Source organism: Aquarana catesbeiana, linkage group LG09 (genome assembly GCF_042186555.1).
Source record: "Aquarana catesbeiana isolate 2022-GZ linkage group LG09, ASM4218655v1, whole genome shotgun sequence".
Lineage (NCBI taxonomy): Eukaryota > Metazoa > Chordata > Amphibia > Anura > Ranidae > Aquarana > Aquarana catesbeiana.
Genome location: NC_133332.1, coordinates 254,138,467 through 254,157,380, shown reverse-complemented (window position 1 = coordinate 254,157,380; position 18,914 = coordinate 254,138,467). Strand labels below are relative to the sequence as shown.

General features: G+C 44.4%; 1 protein-coding gene across 1 annotated transcript in view; it reads left to right on the top strand.

Annotated features, from left to right (window-relative positions):
• Positions 1–18,914, top strand: part of AR (androgen receptor) — a 354,006-nt gene that overhangs the window by 317,216 nt on the left and 17,876 nt on the right. The window contains exon 5 of the mRNA XM_073600215.1: positions 17,814–17,958. Within this exon, the coding sequence (XP_073456316.1) occupies positions 17,814–17,958 (145 nt within the window). The remainder of the gene's footprint in view (positions 1–17,813; positions 17,959–18,914) is intronic.

The following is an 18,914-nucleotide window of genomic DNA, read 5'->3' as shown; positions in this document are numbered from 1 at the left end:
GACACTTAGTTTGCACACAAGTGGAAATCATTTCACTAATTATGTGACTTCTGAAGGTAATTGGTTGCGTCAGAGCTTTTTATGGGCTTCATAACAAAGGGGGTGAATACATACGCACATGTCAATTATCATTTTTTTTTTATTTCTGAAAAATAGTTTTATGTATATATTTTTCGAATTTTACTTCACCAACTTCGACTATTGTGTTCTGATACATCACATATAATTCAGATTAAAAAAACATTGAACTAAAGGCTGTAATGTAACAAAAAATAAGTAAAAAGCCAAGGGGGGGGGGGTGAATACTTAAGCAAAGGCACTGTAGATTTGTTCTATAGTCACCAATTTGAAGACAATCAGGCTCCATCTCACATCGTTTATTGTCCATCAGGTTGAGTTTCTCTTTCACAAAATTTACATCTAAAAGAAGGGTAGGGTTTCACAGGTCAAGAAGCCAAACCGATGAGTGAGAAATGATGAGATAAGCCTCATTCTCACATAATTTCTTGTACATCAGATTGAATTTCGCAAATAGGGAGAACTAGAAAATCCAATAGAATGCAATGTGCCGATGGAAGAAGATGTTAAACCGAAATAGTGAGACAAGCTTCTGCTCGTCTAAAGTCTTTTATAAATCAGAATGAGCTTCTCAAAGCTGAACTCCAGACAAATATACAGCAAACATATAAAATACAGCAAACATAAAATAAAGCAGCCCTGTATTGATACATAATTAAATCTATTTTTAAATTCAGACAGTGTTAACTGGGTATTCGCCTCCTGCAGCCCCAGTACAGTAGAGCTCAGGCTAGAAAAGGGACAAATCAAGACAAGGAACCATTTCGTTGTGCTGCATGGGTTCACAAGGAACACACTGATAGAAAGAGAGAGCAGAGAGATGAACTCATTGGTCTACTGCTTCTCCTTCATTTTACAGTCAAAGGCTGGGGAGGTAGAAGACTTAAGTGTCACTTATAAATGTTAGAAAAAGTCTCCTACCATTTCAGACAGGGCTGTGCTAGGTGGCAGAGCTGTGCAAATCTGAGGGCTTAATGGACAGAAATAGAAAATGAAGCTAGAATGCAACCGCAGCTGGTCTCAGCTTAAAAGGGGCAGCTGCAGTGGACTGGTCCAGCAGGAAGGGAGGCACCCAAGTAACTATAGACCAGTAAGTTTAACTTCTATAGTCGGGAAACTACTGAAGAGTTTAATAAAAAGACCACATAGATGGGTTCTTGCTGGAAAAAAAATATATTGTAAGCAAGAGACAACATGGATTCATGAAGGACAGAAGTTGTCAAAGAAATCTGACTTTTTTATAAGGAGGCAAGTAAAACCTTGGACAGAGGGGTGGCTGTGGACGTGGTATACTTAGATTTTGCAAAAGCTTTGACACAGTTCCCCACACACGGCTCATGTGTATGGTAAAGTCTACAGGCTTGGAAATATCAGTTTGTAAATAGATAGAAAACTGGCTAAAAGACAGAAATCAGAGCGTAGTCTAAGGTTTTTTTAGTGGTGTACCCCAAGATGCAGTGTGGGGACCCTTATATAATACAGGATTTATGTAGCGCCAACAGTTTGCGCAGCCCTTTACAATGTTAGGGCAAACAGTACAGTTACAATATAATTCAATACAGGAGGAATCAGAGGGAGCTTACATTGTAATACGTTATTTCTTTGTTGTGGGGATCTCAATCCCTTGATGTGAAGAGATAACTCTGTTAACAACAAGGTCATGAAAAATGTGTTACATATAGAGGCGACCAACATTAGGGTAATTTTAAGTGAATATAGTTTTCAGGGGAAGACATACCGAGAAGGGGGATATTGCGCTTTTTTTTTTTTCCCACTCAGCTTCTGGGATATACAGTATCTCACAAAAGTGAGCACACCCCTCACATTTCTGCAAACACTCCACTATATCTTTTTACGTGACAACACTGAAGAAACGACACCCCGCAACAATGTAAAGTAGTGAGTGTACAGCTTGTACAACAGTGCAAACCTGCCGTCCCCTCAAAACAACTCAACACACAGCCATCAATGTCCAAACCGCTGGCAACAAAAGTGAGCATACCCCAAAGTGAAAATGTCCAAACTGGGCCCAACGTTTCAATATTTTCTGTGGCCACCATTATTTCCAGCACTGCCTTAACCCTCTTGGGCATGGAGTTCACCAGAGCTTTACAGGTTGCCACTGCAGTCCTCTTCCACTCCTCCATGACGACATCACGGAGCTGGTGGATGTTAGAGACCCTTACTTTTTAATATCTTTATAAATGATATAAGGTCTGGGATTAAAAGTATCATTTCAGTGTCTGCAGATGACACCAAGCTATGCAGTGGAATACCGTTCTTACAAGATGTCTCCAACTTACAAACCAACCACAATGCACTGTTTAATTAGGCAACTATTAGGTTTAATGTTGATAAATGTAAAGCTATGCACGTGGGGGCTTATCAAATGCATACATCATACATACTAGGGGGAGTAGAACTGGGGAAATCCATAGTAGAGAAGGATCTGGGGGTTCTGGTAGATCATAAGCTTAATAATAGCATGCAATGGCAAGCTGCGGTTTCCAAAGCGAGCAAAGTTCTTTCTTTTATTGAGAGGTATGGACTCCAGAGAGAGAGAGATATCATTTTGTCCCTGTACAAATCACTAAGAAGACCTCATCTGGAATATGCAGTTCAGTTTTGGGCACCAGTCCTCAAAAAGGATATTGGGGAACTGGAGAAAGTGCAGAGAAGGGCAACCAAACTGATAAGAGGCATGGAGGAGCTCAGTTATGAGGAAAGATTAGAGGAACTGAATTTATTCACTCTTGAGAAGGGGAGATTAAGGGTGGATATCATCAACATGTACAAATACATAAAGGGGTCCATATATTAAACCTTGTGTTGAGTTATTCACTTTAAGGTCATCACAGAAGACAAGGGGGCACTCTTTACGTTTGGAGTAAAAGATTTAATCTCCAAATACGGAAAGGCTTCTTCACAGTAAGAGCTGTGAAAATGTGGAATAGACTCCCTCCAGAGGTGGTTCTGGCTAGCTCAGTAGATTGCTTTTAAAAAGGCCTGGATTGTTTCCTAAATGTACATAATATAACTGGGTACTAATATTTATAGGTAAAGTAGAACCAGGGAATATCTGATTGCCTCTCGGGGAGTCAGGAAGGAATTTTTTCCCCTGCTGTAGCAAACTGGATAATGAATCGATGGGGTTTTTCGTCATCCTCTGGATCAACTGTGGATATAGGATTGTATGATTTTTTTTATTTTTTATTATTGGTTGAACTAGATGGACTTGTTACTTTTTATTCAACCTGACTAATTATGTAACTACTGGAGCGAGGAATAATGCAAGTATTTTGTCTATATGGGTATGGTCTAGCTTGCAATGTGAACAGTCATATTTCTGCACAGCTGTGCTAGTGTGACCATAATCCTGCCTTATCCCGACAGTCTTGTAGAGATTTTCTCTGTACCCATCTACTTTCCGGCTACTCTGCAGGTGTCATCTCTATACGGCAAGTTATTTTGGCATCTGGACTCAATCACAATGCAAGTATAGGCTAAGATGCCTAAGACTGAACCAAGATGATGCCTGCTCACCTAAACCACAAGCTTCTCCTGGGTCTACACCAGATATCTTTAAAGAACTGCCAAGTGATGTACCACCTATGCCCCCAGACTTTTAGGGGTTGGCAGAAACCAGCTTACGCCCCATAACACCCACTCCTACCCAGAAGGAGGAAAGAGAACCTACATTGAAGAAGGAACTGTGTATAATTCAGTCTAATCATACATCACACATCACTAATGGCAAAGGTGGATGGCTAAGAGTACACTTGAGTATCCTGTGTCGAGTCTTTCAAAAGATTTGGGCCAAAATGTCTAAAGCTGAATGGCGCCCAGGGCCTAGGGTTGCTGGAGGACATTATGCGCCCTCTGCCTGCCATGTGCCACTATCTGGACGTCAAATTTAGGCAGATGGATGATAAAAATGATGATCTGGAAAACAGACTTCAATAGAACAATATATGACTGGAAGGTCTGGCCAAGATGGTCTAGGGCAGTGATGGCAAACCTTGGCATCCCAGATGTTTTGGAACTACATTTCCCATGATGCTCATGTACTCTGCAATGTAGCTGAGAATCATGGGAAATGTAAATCCAAAACAAATGGGGTGCCAAGTTTCGCCATTACTGGTCTAGGGTATCCATCCAGAGGAATTCTTGGAGCAATGGTTCATTCATGAGCTTGGCAAGGCATTCCCATCTCCCAGTTTTGTTATAAAACAGACACATGGAGTTCCAGGACAGCCTCCTTCCTCAAGTCAACCTCCTTGCCCGATGGGGATGAAATTGCAAAAGAACAGAGACAAGGATATTACATATGGAAAAAACATACATAAGGGTCAAATCCATATTCAGAATACTTTATTAATCTAAAAGGGAAATTAGAGAATTCTTTGGTGTCATTATACCCTGACTGCCGAAAAATATATACATTTTTTAAAAAAAGCTAGGCGTAGCATAATATGCCCTGGAAGCCGGAATGAATTAGGTCACAGGAGGCCTACATGTTTAACTCTTTGTTAACATATGCAACTCTAGTTGAGCCACAATGACTCTTGCAATTACAACAAGCAGATCTAGTAACAAAAAAAAAAAAAAAAAAAAAAAAAAAAACTAAATTTTATCAATCTGCCAATTGGCTCACTTTTGGTGGGAAAAATTAGGCAAGCATTAGCTTTTCCCTCCTGACTAGAGACTCCTGTACATCCTAGAACACAAGTTGAGGATGCCAAGAGTTTTGGCGTCTGACCCAATATTGATCAAGGCGGTATTTGCACATTTATGTCCAAAGAAGTTGGTCTGCCAAGTTTACTAGAGGTTTATGGGTCTTCTAAGGCAGTGGTCATCGACCCTGTCCTCAGGGCCTACTAACAGGCCAGGTTTTATGTATTACCTTGGGGAGATGCAGACTAGAATACTGCAATCACTGAGCAGCAAATGACATCACCTGTGATGTATTTCAGTTATTTTGCAAACCTGGCCTGTTATAGGCCCCGAGGACAGGGTTGATGACCACTGCTCTAAGGCATGGTTTCTCAACTAGTGTTCCTAGGTCTTCTGCCTATATTCAAGATATTCTAAAACAGCATGCATTTTAGATGGCAGACGGAAAGCGGACTGCGTCTCCTCTTAACCCATAACCTACTTATGTTTCTCTATATTCCTCTTCCCATGGACATAGTGACCTTGAAACCCTAGCAGTGTGGATGGGGAGGGGGTACTGCAAGGGTGACTTTATTTTCCCCGAGTTGGACTTTAAAGCTTTTAAAAACCTTAACATCCTGTAAAAGGTGTTCCATTCTGACCTATGTACAAAAAGGTTTTTCCAATTCTTTACAGCCAAGCCATGGGTGTAGCATAAGGGGTTGCAGGGGTCACAATCGTAACCCCGCCCCTAGCTCCAGGGGGCCCCTGCAGCCTCCCTGTCATATTATCATACCCTCCACAAAATCCAGCTTCGATCTGCCCTAGGGCCCCACAGCCATGCTAAAGTACTGGGCTTCTACTTTGCCTTCCATAGTCCACACCCCTCTGTTCCCACTGGCTGGGGAGAAGCTGTAGGCCATTTCCTGAATGGAGAGGAGCACGAGGTGAGAACAGCCCAGGATGGGGAAGTGTCTGTGCTGTGTGCTGGCAACATGGAATGATAACTGAGCTCAGCGAGGCAAGAGGAGGAGAGTGCTGTCCTGTAGCCATGATGGGACCAATGTCACTGGTGAGGTATGACACCGCTCAGTGTCTTCTAGTCACCAGCTGGGGATTCTCTGTACTCCCCCACCCAGGGATGTCTACTTACCCCACTTCCCTGACAACTGGGGAAAAGACACACCCCTCCGGGAGGTGACCTTCCCCCAACACCTGCCAACACTGACAGAGAAACCTTCAGAAATTGCTAAAAACAAATCCCTTAACACCTCCTGGGGGCCCCTCAAGGGCTGCAGGCTCCAGATTTTGTGTCACATGGCTTTGCACTCCCAGATCTAAGTTGCCCCCCCCCCCCCAAAGCCCCCTGACCAATAAAATAAAAAATGAAATAAGGGTGTCATTTTTTTTTTTATGTCCTGTATCTGTTGCACTAAACCTTATCATTTTAAGTTAGGAAAGAGAAGAAACTCAAATAGTTGTGCAACAGGGGGAAATGCATTTCATAAGCATATTGCCAAGAACGCCGCTATTCAATAACAAGTATATATCTTTTTTTTTTTTTAATTCTAAATAATTGGTGATGATTTCTTGTTAAAGCTTAACTCCAGCCAGATCTATGAAGTTAAAGATTAGTGCACCCCTGTATTAATAAAGCAATACATTTATTGTTTAATACAACGAATTGTAAGCTTTATATTTTGACTGGTATCATCCTTTTGCAGAACCCCCCCCCCGCCACAAATCCACAGCAGAGCTCAGACTAGTATAGGGAGCCAATCAAGTGTTATCGATGAAAATGTTTTGATAGGGAGCGTGCTGACAGAAGGAGGAGAAGGTTAGCCTCACCAATCTTCTGCTGCTTTTTTACTGTTCAGTCACCAAGATGGGGGGGGATAGGGGAACATCACTATTTCTTAAAGTAGCTGCAAACTCCTACATATACCGACGGATTTGCCTCACAGAGGTGAAACAAATCCTCCTACACAGGGCTTTTTTCTCTCAGGGAGAGCAGGTGCCGATACTTTCTCCCCCCCCCCCCACCCCACCTTCCCAGTCACCCCATATCCACCTCCCAGTACTGCCCCTTTTAGAGAATACAGTATCAATCACCTTGTGGTGCTAAGTAGTTTGTATGGAATTTGTTAATGATAACAAGAACAACTGTAAAATGGATCCCCTTCAGCTGGAAACAATAGAATAGCAACCACAGATCTCCAGTAACAATGGATCTGCCCCAGCAACAATAGACCTAGACCCCCCACCAACGACAATAGTTCTCCCGGCAGCCAGCATCAATTAGACCCCTTCCTCAACAATAGATCCCACACCAGCAACAATAACCCCCCCTTTCCCCTCAAACAAAAGATTTCCCCCTCCAGCGTTAATAGATGCCCCAGCAGCCAGCAACAGACCCTTCAGCACACCCCACCACCCTTTGCCATTACATATAATCAGTTCTGGACAGTACAGCTGGTCCCTGCTCCTGAGAGCTTACAATCTATTAAGCAGACTATGGAATGGGGGGGGGGGCAGATTTATTTATTCATTACAGGTACTTATAAAGCACCAATTTATGTAGCTCTTTACATACTGTACATTCTGCCCTCAAGAAACTTACAATCTAAGGTCCCAAACTCACATCCATACATATACTAGGGGCCAAATTTAGACAGGATCCAATTAACCTACCAGCAGGTCTTTGTAGTCTGGGAGGAAACCGGAGTACCCGGAGGAAAGCCATGTAGGCACAGGGAGAACATGCAAACTCCAGGCAGGTAGTGCCGTGGCTGGGATTTGAACCCGATAACCCTAGTGCTGCTACGCAGAAGTTCTAACCATTTAGCTACTGTGCTGCCCAGGTAATCTAATATTTAAAAGTATAATAATGGTCATAAATCTTACGGATAGTGCTTTAGAATTCTAAAAGAGTAAAAGGTAGCCAAAAGGCGTTGCGAAAAAAAACCTTGCTTTACAAAAAAGTTGCACCGTATTATCTGCAACTTTCTCTCATCTACATACGTTAGAAGTCCAGAATTTACACAGCATTTCTGAGCTTCAGGCAGGGGACGGGGATCTGATGCCACTCACTGAGCAGCATAGAGCTGAGTGTAATCGGAGACCTGAGTGGAGGAAATAGACAAACACGCACCCTACACAGTCTTATAGGGAAACATGCACAGCTGAGGCTGTCAATTACCTGCTGTGTGCTGGAGGGGGTCAGAAGTGACTCACGCAGATAGGAGAGGAAGGAGAGAGAGCAGACAGACATCATACTGGGTGCTTTGGATCAAGGCAAGCACACACTATAGAAGGATATGCTTTGTTCATTTTTCATTTCAGAGGTTTACAACCACTTCAACTGCAAATGTTATTCTCCGGACTATGTGTACAATTTTAACACATGTCTTTTCACCCAGTTAACTAGGAAATCGTGGAACCCTCTTTCAATTTCTAAGGCAGAATCTTCAACAAAATCAAAACAAAAAAGTTTTGTGAAATGTTAAAACTGATAAAATCAAAGACTAACTTTCAGTCATGCGGAGACTGATGTATTAAAGGAAATTATTCAGAACTCATACTATTCAGCCAAGCCTCGCTACGCAAACATTTCAGACACGGTAGCTGGTCAGAAAATTATCCAGTCCAGTTATACAATCAGCACAGTTATAAAAATCGAAATTCATCACTTCAAGATGGGAGCTGAAAAGTGCTTATAGGTCTACAATAGAGCTTATTAACAATTTACAAGCAAAGTTTTAACCACATTCTTATGTGTATTGAGCCTTGTAGGAAGATCAGCTGTTTTTTTCTGAACATTAAAAACGCCATGCTCAACTTTGATTAAAGATGATGAAAAAAAAAAAAAGAGAAATTAATGTTTGTTAGTAAGGTCATTTTAGTATGAGGAGTGAAAAGACAAGTTAAGAAAATTATTATACTCTCAAAATACAAAAATGGGGCCAATAGGCTCAATCTGGTCTGGTGTCCAACTCCTGCAACCTCCTCGTTATGGGACTACCATAGAGCCAACTATTTTTTGAAAATTGTGATACATACTAATGTCCAAGACACAAAAATAATAACAATATTGTTGCAAAGCCATGTGTAAACTATTCAGCACCTTTAATGTTGATAAAATCAATAAAAAACATCAAAGCTGCCCTGCTTGGTCGGACTAGGGGGAATACCCCAATTTGTTGGGATACCGCTCCATCCAGCTAACCCCCTTTCTCTGTATCTTAACGTTCTAAATGTATTTCGAAGAACCCCTCCACGCACTTCCTGCTTCATGCATCCCCTGTAGCCTCCACTACCTTAACACACTAAACCCCTACATCACCTTAACTCTTAATCACCCCCCTGTATGCCCTAATATTCCAACACTCTGCAGCCCTCACTATCCCACATTTTGCAACCCTGCCCCTCCTTTACCAGAAGACTCTGCTCCCCTTGTACACCCAACACTCTGCGATCCCCTCTACACCAACGCTCTACGCCCCCTCTATACCAACACTTTGCGCCCCCTCTACGCCCAATGCGCCAACCCTCTGCACCCCCTCCACGCCCAATACGCCAACACTCTTCTCCCCTTGTACGCCCAATACTCTGCGATTCACTCTACACCAACGCTCTACGCCCCCTCTATGCCAACCTTCTGCGCCCCCTCTACGCCCAATATGCCAACCTTCTGCGCCCCCTCTACGCCCAATATGCCAACCTTCTGCGCCCCCTCTACGCCCAATATGCCAACCCTCTGCACCCGCTCCATGCCCAATACACCAACACTCTGCGATCCCCTCTACACCAACGCTCTACGCCTCCTCTACGCCCAATGCGCCAACCCTCTGCACCCCCTCCACGCCCAATATACCAACACTCTGCTCCCCTTGTACGCCCAACACTCTGCGATCCCCTATACACCAACGCTCCACGCCCCCTCTATGCCAACACTCTGCGTCCCCTCTACGCCCAATATGCCAACCTTCTGCGCCCCCTCTACGCCCGATGCGCCAACCCTCTGCACCCGCTCCATGCCCAATACGCCAACACTCTGCGGTACCCTCTACACCAACGCTCCACGCCCCCTCTATGCCAACACTCTGCACCCCCTCTACGCCCAATGCGCCAACCCTCTGCACCCCCTCCATTCCCATTACGCCAACACTCTGCGCCCCCTCTACGCCCAGAACACCAATACTCTGCTTCCCCCTACCCCACATTCTGCGCCTCCATTACAATTCGCTTGTACCCCCTGCATTCCTTGGACAAAAAGCACCCCCCCAGTATTATCTGAGCTGTTCCCATAACATTTAAACATCATACTGGACAGGTCCCAGTCTCGTCCATCTTTGTTCAGTAAAGCCTGTAACACATTGCTCCACTTATTGGTACTCCACAGTACCAGCCCTTCCAACAGTGGAGGAACATTCAGAATTTTACACATTTGGAGTATGCCTGTCATAAAAGGGAGTGGATTATGATCCTCTTAGGGACCCCTCATTTGACTAAGCATGGGAGAATGTCAACAATATACAGGAGTGCGCACACTGAACTTATACACTGCTTACTCAGCGCTTTTCACAAAAGCAATTGTCTATATTTTATACACGTGGTGTCCCAAATGGAAGCTAAAAATGGGGAGAAAAGATGGGGTCCACTAGACTCCTGCGGCACCTTCGCCAGATATGTGATTGATCTCTATACAGCAAAGAAAGAGCAAGAAACTTGATCAACAGCATAGAGAAGCCAAGACAGATGGTCAGGCATAGGATGATGCAATCACAATGGCCACTGAGCAGGACAGGCAGCAGTGTAGGTGCCAGAAACGCCTAGCATAGCCAGGGATTGGCTGGCAAACTGGCATCGTATACAGCTGCAATGGCAGACAGACAAGTAGTCAAATCCAGCCAGTGATGTCAGGGGTGGGTGGGTCCGCTACGCATTTCAGGAGCTTGACAAAGGGAGCGGAGCCCCTGAAACAGATTTGACAAAGTGAGCGGAGCCCCTGAAACAGATTTGACAAAGGGAGCGGAGCCCCTGAAACAGATTTGACAAAGGGAGCGGAGCCCCTGAAACACGTTGCATTTCATCCTATGCCTGCTGGTCTGCCTTGGCTTCTCCGTGCTCTCCATCAAGTTTCTTACATGTAAGCTTTACTAACTCTAGTGCCCTGTGTTTGCTCACTTTTTAAGCATGGGCAGAGCCTCATTTGCTAGTCTCTTAAAAGGGGACATCTTTAGAGCTGTAGGTTGTATCACCTATAACTGACACCTGATAGCCTGGTGCCCTGTATCCCACTACCAACGGACCTAATCATCCTCTCTATGTCAACAATCTACTCCACAACCTCCCTAGGGACATTATCAGTTTAGTAAACCACAACTTTAGTCATAGCAGACTGCATTAACACATTGTCAACTGTGGCTCTTCATCTAAGCCATGCTTCTTCGCTTCCATTTTTTAGGGGACACCTTTTGCTGCACAACTTTCCTCAGTGGTCACCCCTATACATTTATATTAGCTCTTCACATTATTATCTCTGGTACACAAACAGAAAGCTTTTCTTCAATAACCATTACATCATTTAACCAATGCCTTCCCACTGTACAAGGCTCTACGCAAAAGGGAAGTTTTTCACCAAACACATGATCCCAGCTACTGGTTCAAGTCATTCTAATGACCGATTTGACAGACCCCATTTTTCTCTTTGAAAAATAGACTTACCGGCCAGCTCTGTAGTTGTCACCTTCTTCATTTGATAGTGTTGGACTTGCGAAGACTGTTGTCAACTCTCCTTTTTGTTTTAGACTGGTCATTCCACCAATGCAGCCACAGGGTAAAGGAGTAGCAGTCTTAAATTGGACTCTTTCACAGTAGTTGAAAATGACTGCAGACACCTTATCACCGCATACCTGGTGGGCAACCACAGACCTCTGCCTGGCCAGGTTACCTTGCACTATATCCAGGAACAGAGGACCCTTGGCAATAGCATGTTCCCATTCCCTGCACTGCAAGCAATACTATTGCTTCCATGGCTTGTCAAGGCTTTCCAACATGGCCTGCAGCACACTCATCTCTTGGGGTGGCCAAACCACACCACCGATAGAGTTTTCATTTTCCTGACAACACACGTCCACTTGTTCCCAAGGAAGATGTCCTTTACTCAGTTGAGGCTTGCTGGCTCTCATAGTCCTGATGGATCTACTCCATTATCAGAAATTTGCCTTTAGACTTGTCATTGTGACCTCAACCCATTACTCGGTAGGCCACCTAATTACCATCAAAAAGGGCCATAGCAATTCCGACCAGCATACTTTGGGCCATGCTTCCCGCAAAGCAGTCCTCTGAAAGGCAGTTAGAAAGACTTTTACATCACCAGTTGACAACATTTTTTGCATAAAGTCAGTTGGTCTGCTTTCACCAATGTTCTACAGGCAACAACAATCCTGCGTCTGGACCACCATTGGTTTCTTTATTGCATTAAGAGCTGACTTGTCACTCTTGGTAGCTGGGGTTTACAACTGTCGAATTACCTTTGCACCAGTCCATGGCAGACTCAAGTGGCAAATTCTGTTTGGACACATTTATCTTGAACAGGTGTTGAAATGCCCTCCAACAACAGATATCTCACTTGTTATAGCAATGTCTTTCTTTATTAAGTGCCCAAAATTACATGCACATGGTTTACAAAGTCAACAGTAAACTATTGCATTGACTCTTTATGAACTGCTCTCACTTTAACTGCTGCAGGTGCGCTCCATCCTTCAGACATGGTGTGCCGCATGTTTCAATGGCTCCTTTTTGCATAAAGTATAAGAGCTCACACATACAAATATACTGTAGGGCATATGGCCATAAAATTCACCTGCATTTGCAATTCCTGGGAGCCACATCTGCTGCATAAGTCTGCCCATTGAAATGTATTACAGTATATCCACTTATAGTACATTTAAAGCAGAGGCCCTAGAGAATAAATTGGTGGGATTTGTAAGTTTTTTTTTATGTCACATGGTATTTGCGCAGCGGTCTTTCAAACACAATTTTTTGGGGTAAAAATACACTTTTTTTTTTTTTTTTTTATTTGAATGCAGAAAAACACGATACATAGCTCAGTTTTTTTGTAAAATATAAAAAAGTGGTCACACCGAGTAAATAGATACCAAACATGTCACGTTTTAAAATGGCGCCATCTGGGTAAACTGGAAGTGATGTTATCGCTACAGACCCCACTCACAACAGTAGATCCTTCCCAGCAACATTTAACCCCCCCCCCAAGCAACATAAGACACCCCCCAGCAACAATAGAAACCCACACAAACCCCCCCCCCCCCAGCAACAAAAGATCCCCCACCAGCCAGCATCAATAGACCCCACTCACAACAATAGATGATCCCTCCCAACAACATTTAACCAACCCAAGAAACAATAGATTCCCCACCAGCAACAATAGATGCTCCCAGCAACAATAGACCCCCCCCAATCAAAATCCCCCTGTAACAATAGATCCACTCCAGTAACAATAGACCCTCCAGCAGCTAGCATCAATAGACCCCACTCACAAGAGTAGATCCTTTCCAGCAACAAATAACCCCCCCAAGGAACAGTAAATGTTCCCAGCAAAAATAGACACCCCCCCAACAAACCCCCCCCCCCCTGCAACAATAGATCCACAACAGTAACAATAGATGCCCCAGCAGCCAGCAGCAATAGACCCTCCAGCAGGAGCAACAATAGACCCCACTTACAACAATAGATTCTTCCCAGCAACATTTAACCCACCCAAGCAACAATAGATGCTCCCAGCAACAATAGACCCCCCCAATCAAAATCCCCCTGCAACAATAGATCCACCCCAGTAACAATAGACCCTCCAGCAGCCAGCATCAATAAACCCCACTCACAAGAGTAGATCCTTTCCTGCAACAATTACCCCCCCCCCCCAAGGTACAGTAAATGCTCCTAGCAAAAATAGACCCCCCCCCCCCCAACAAAATCCCCTCCCAGCAAGAATAGATACACCCCAGTAACAATAGATGCCCCAGCAGCCAGCAGCAATAGACCCTCCAGCAGGAGCAACAATAGACCCCACTCACAACAATAGATCCTTTCCAGCAACATTTAACCCACCCAAGCAACAATAGATGCTCCCAGCAACAATAGACCTCCCATTAAAATTACCCTGTAACAATAGATCCACCCCACTAACAAAATTTCCTCCAATGCAGAAGTCCCACATTTGGAGAAATACATCCATATAAATGCAAGCACTGGTAATCACACAAGCATATCTAATCATGCAATACATTGCTATGGGCAGAAGTGTGCAGATGTGGCTCCCGAGCGCTGCAGATACCAGCATATTTTACACCGTACAGCCAATCGCCCTACAATATGCCAGTGTGTGTGAGCTCCAAACAGTTCATTGAAATAACTCACATTTCAGCAAGGGTCAGCAGACTCCACGTTTGGCGGCTCCAAATACCAATTGTGAGGTTTTGCGTCAAGTTCACTCGCCAACTTGCGTTTAAAGGCATTTCCTCCCATGTTTATTCAACAGCAAGTTCTTCACAGCAGGTTTCCCATTCAGGGGTTTCAGCATCACATTCATACAGGGAAAAAAATGGCCTCCTGGCCATGATTGGTCAGCTCCACTTTTTTAAGATGGACTCCACTTCGGCGACCTGGTCAGGACGCATTCGCCATCTGACGCCAGTCTAGTCAGTGCACTATGTTGTATGACCAGAACAGACACTCTCCTGGTGTTCTCCTCTCTACAACCCAGACTGATTGCTCCTTGCTGGGGAAAACCCCACCTGATAATCAGCCCCACACCTGTGCAGAGACCCTTTACATGCCAAGCCATGTTCTATCCAAGTCTCAATACAGTAATAGACTGGTCATCTGTCTTGGGGCCAGTTCACACCAGAATGAACTGTCTAAAGCAAAAAGCACAGGAACGTGCGGTTTACAGTTAAACAAGGCGTTTTCTGATTGGACGGAGTTAGATTGTCACATCACCGCCCTTTCTCTTAAATTAATATTAACCACATCCAATCCAATTTTTTTCTAGAATCCACAAACTTTTTTTTTTTTTTTTTTAAAGCAGAGGCCCTAGAGAATAAATTGGTTGCTTTTTGCAATGTTTTATGTCACTCGGTATTTGCGCAGCAGTTTTTTAACCACTTCAATACCAGGCACTTAGACACCTTCCTGCCCAGGCCAATTTTCAGCTTTCAGCGCTGTCACAATTTGAATGACAACTGCGCGGTCATGTAACACTGTACCCAAACAAATTTTTTACCATTTTGTTCCCACAAATAGAGCTTTCTTTTGGTGGTATTTGATCACCTCTGCGGTTTTTATTTATTGCGCAACAAATGAAAAGAGACCGAAAATTATGAAAAAAAACACGTTTTTCTTTGTTTCTGTTAACATTTTTTGCAAATAAGTACGTTTTCTTCTTCAATGATGGGCACTGATACGGCGGCACTGATGGGCACCGATGAGGTGGCACCAATGAGGTGGCACTGACGGGCACTGATGATGGGCACTGATAGGTGGCACTGATAGGTGGCACTGGTATGCAGCACTGATGGGCACTCATAGGAGGCACTGATGGGCACTCGTAGGTGGCATTGATTGGTACTTATAGGTGGCACTGATGGGTACTTATGGGTGGCACAGATGGGCACTGATAGGTGGGCACTGATGGGCACAGATGGGCACTGAAAGGTGGCACTGATGACACTGATTGGTGGCATTGATTACACTGATTGGTGGCATTGCTGGGCAGAACTGAAATATAATGGTGCCAATCAGTGCCCATTTGTGGGCACTGATTGGCACAGATTGGGCACATGTGGATGGCCATGGGGTACATACCTGGCCATCCACTTGTTGCCCCTCTCCCTGGTGGTCCTAGTGGAGTCCCTGGTGGTCCAGTGCGGTGATCTGAGGGGGGGCTGCGCTGATAAACAATCAGCACAGACCCCCCCCCTGTCAGTAGAGCCGCCGATCGGCTCTCCTCTACTTGCGTCTGTCAGACGCGAGTGAGGAAAAGCCGATCAACGGCTCTTCCTATTGACATCGTGATCAGCCGTGATTGGACACGGCTGATCACGTGGTAAAGAGCCTCCGCTGGAAGCTCTTTACCAAGATCGGTGTAGCGGTGTGTCAGACTCCCAGGACTCCCAGCGGGCGCCCAGTCAGGATAACGGAACCACCGCCCAGCCGTCAATCTGCTATAGGCCGGGCGGGAAGTGGTGAAACGCAAATTTTGGGGAAAAAATAAACTTTTTTGAATTTCAATGCAAAAAGAAAACCCAGTACATAATCAAATGTTTCTGTCCATGGGCACAGACAAACAAAAGGTAGGAATCTGCAACAAAGTTTGCTAAAATCCTTGTAATGTACATAGATCACCCATAGGGGGAGGTTTCTTCTCAACAAAGGTGGAGTTACGCTTTAACCACTTCAATACCAGACACTTTTACCCCCTTCCTGCCCAGGCCAACTCTTCGTTTTCAGTTCTGTCGCACTTTGAATGACAATTACGTGGTCATGCAACACTGTACCTATATGACATTTTTCTCTTTTTTTCTGCACAAATAGAGCTTTCTTTTTGGTGGTATATGATCACCACTGGGTTTTTTATTTTTTGCTAAACAAATGAAAAAAGGCTAAAAATTTAGAGAAAAAAAACTTTTTTTAGTTTTGGTTATAAAATGTTGCAAATAAGTCATTTTTCTCCTTCACTGATGTGCACTGATTAGAAGACACTGATGGGCACCGATACACAGCACTGATGGGAATTGATAGGTGGCACTGATAGGTATTGATAGGTGGCACTGATGAGGAGGCATTGATAGGTGGCACTGATAGGCGGCGCTGATGGGCATTGATAGTTGGCACTGATGAGGACTGATAGGCATTGATAGGTGGCACTGATGAGGAGGCACTGATAAGGGGCACTGATAGGCAGCACTGATGGGCATTGATAGGTGGCACTGATGGGCATTGATTGGTGGCACTGATGAGGAGGCACTGATAGGCATTGATAGGTGGCACTGATGAGGAGGCACTGATAAGGGGCACTGATAGGTGGCACTGATGAGGAGGCACTGATAGGTGGCACTGATGAGGAGGCACTGATGGGCATTGATAGTTGGCACTGATAGGCATTGATAGGTGGCACTGATGAAGAGGCACTGATGGGCATTGATAGGTGGCACTGATGAGGAGTTACTGATAGGTGGCACTGATGATCAGTGTAAATGTCCCGTCACACTTGCCGGTTACCAGCTCTCCTCTCTTTGCACTGTGACAGTGTGTGAGGAAAGGAATGCCGAGAACGGGCAAGTGTGTTTACATGTGATCAGTTGTGATTGGATACAGCTGATTACATGGTAAAGTGCCACTGTGATTGGCTCTTTACTGCAGTCACAGAGTGCACCGGATTGCACACCCCAGGGGGTACGCGGGGGACATGGTTCTGGGAGAACGTCCATGGATGCCCTCCTGGAACAACAGAGCTGCTCTGTAGCCAACTTTTGGCTATAGTGCGGGTCTGAAGTGGTTAAGTATACTAGATATTGGATCAATTGAGCTTAAAGAGTAACTAAATGCAAACCTTTTTTTAAATTTAGTTTTGGATAGACCAGAGAAGGCTCAGAACCCCCGTCAGGTTTTTATTGCTGTCTGTGTCCCCATTAGGGAGATTCACCCTCTCTATTTGTCCTGTTTACCATTATAACTGAACGTTAAAGAAAATCCCAAATTGTGGGTTGTCACCAGTGGGGAAAAACTTCCATTGGTGACCCAAGTTCTGGTGATGACCAGGCGTTCCCAAGCTTTGGAGGGTTTTCTTCTCACTTCCTGTTTTGGCTATAGGACAGGAAGTGTAGGGAAATCGCCCCAATGGGGCACAGATGGGAAAAAAAAAAAATCAGACAAGGGTTATAACCATCCCTTATGCTATCTTAAATGAAAAAAAAAAATGTTAGATGTTGTTTGTGACTGTTGAAAATTGTTGACTGCTCCTCTGTGAATATGTCGCAATTGTTTGCTTTCCACACCTCTAGGTTTTCGTAACCTGCATGTAAATGACCAAATGACCGTCATACAGTACTCCTGGATGGGACTGATGATATTTGCCATGGGATGGAGGTCATTCAAAAATGTCAACTCAAGAATGCTGTACTTTGCTCCAGATCTGGTGTTTAATGAGTAAGTTCATTGTTGCATGTGTTATCTTTGCTCTTCAAGAACATTTACAGCAAAAAAAGAGAAGATTTTTGATAGTATATATTTACTTCTACATTTTATAACATGATCTTTTTTATCCCTTTAATGAACTTTGAAGTAACAGGAGATCCCTCAAAAGCATTGTCACTGGTAAGGATGAGCTCCGGTGTGTTCGCATACTGGGGTTATGGCATATAACCACAGCAATAACCACAGTATAACCAAAATAAGCCAATTACGTGCATGTACGTGCTTTGTCATCAAGTGGTTGAATGTGATTAACTACTACTTGATAAATGTGTAAACCTGTTCTGGAAACAACCGGTGACTAAGGATAAGCTCCGGTGTGTTCGCACACTCCGCGTGCCGAGCCCACCAGGAAGTTGGTGCTGCGCTAATCACAGGCAGTGAGACATTTCCCGATTTCTGCAGCTGCACATCGGGAAAATGTCTCAGTGCCTGTGATCAGCGCAGCGCCGTGCCGTGCCGACTTCCTGGCGGGCTCGGCACGCGGAGTGTGCGAACACACCGGAGCTCATCCTTAGTCACCAGTTGTTTCCAGAACAGGTTTACACATTTATCAAGTAGTAGTTAATCACATTCAACCACTTGATGACAAATCACGTACATGCACGTAATTGGCTTATTTTGGTTATACTGTGGTTATTGCTGTGGTTATATGCCATAACTCCAGTACTTTTTTTCCGGCCACAATGCCTTTTCATCTGAAAGCAAACCTAGCGGCCGATTAGCCGCTGGATTGCTTTTACGGGTGGCTGGAGGAGACATCCCCTCACACCGCCCATTGGCGCTTTTCTTCTGTGTGATCGGGAAGCCCAATATCTAATCCGGCGGTGCCACTCTGGAACAATAGAGCTGGCTGGGGATCGCCTGGTCCCAGGCTGTCTCTATGGTCTAGGACAGGGGTCCCCTACCCC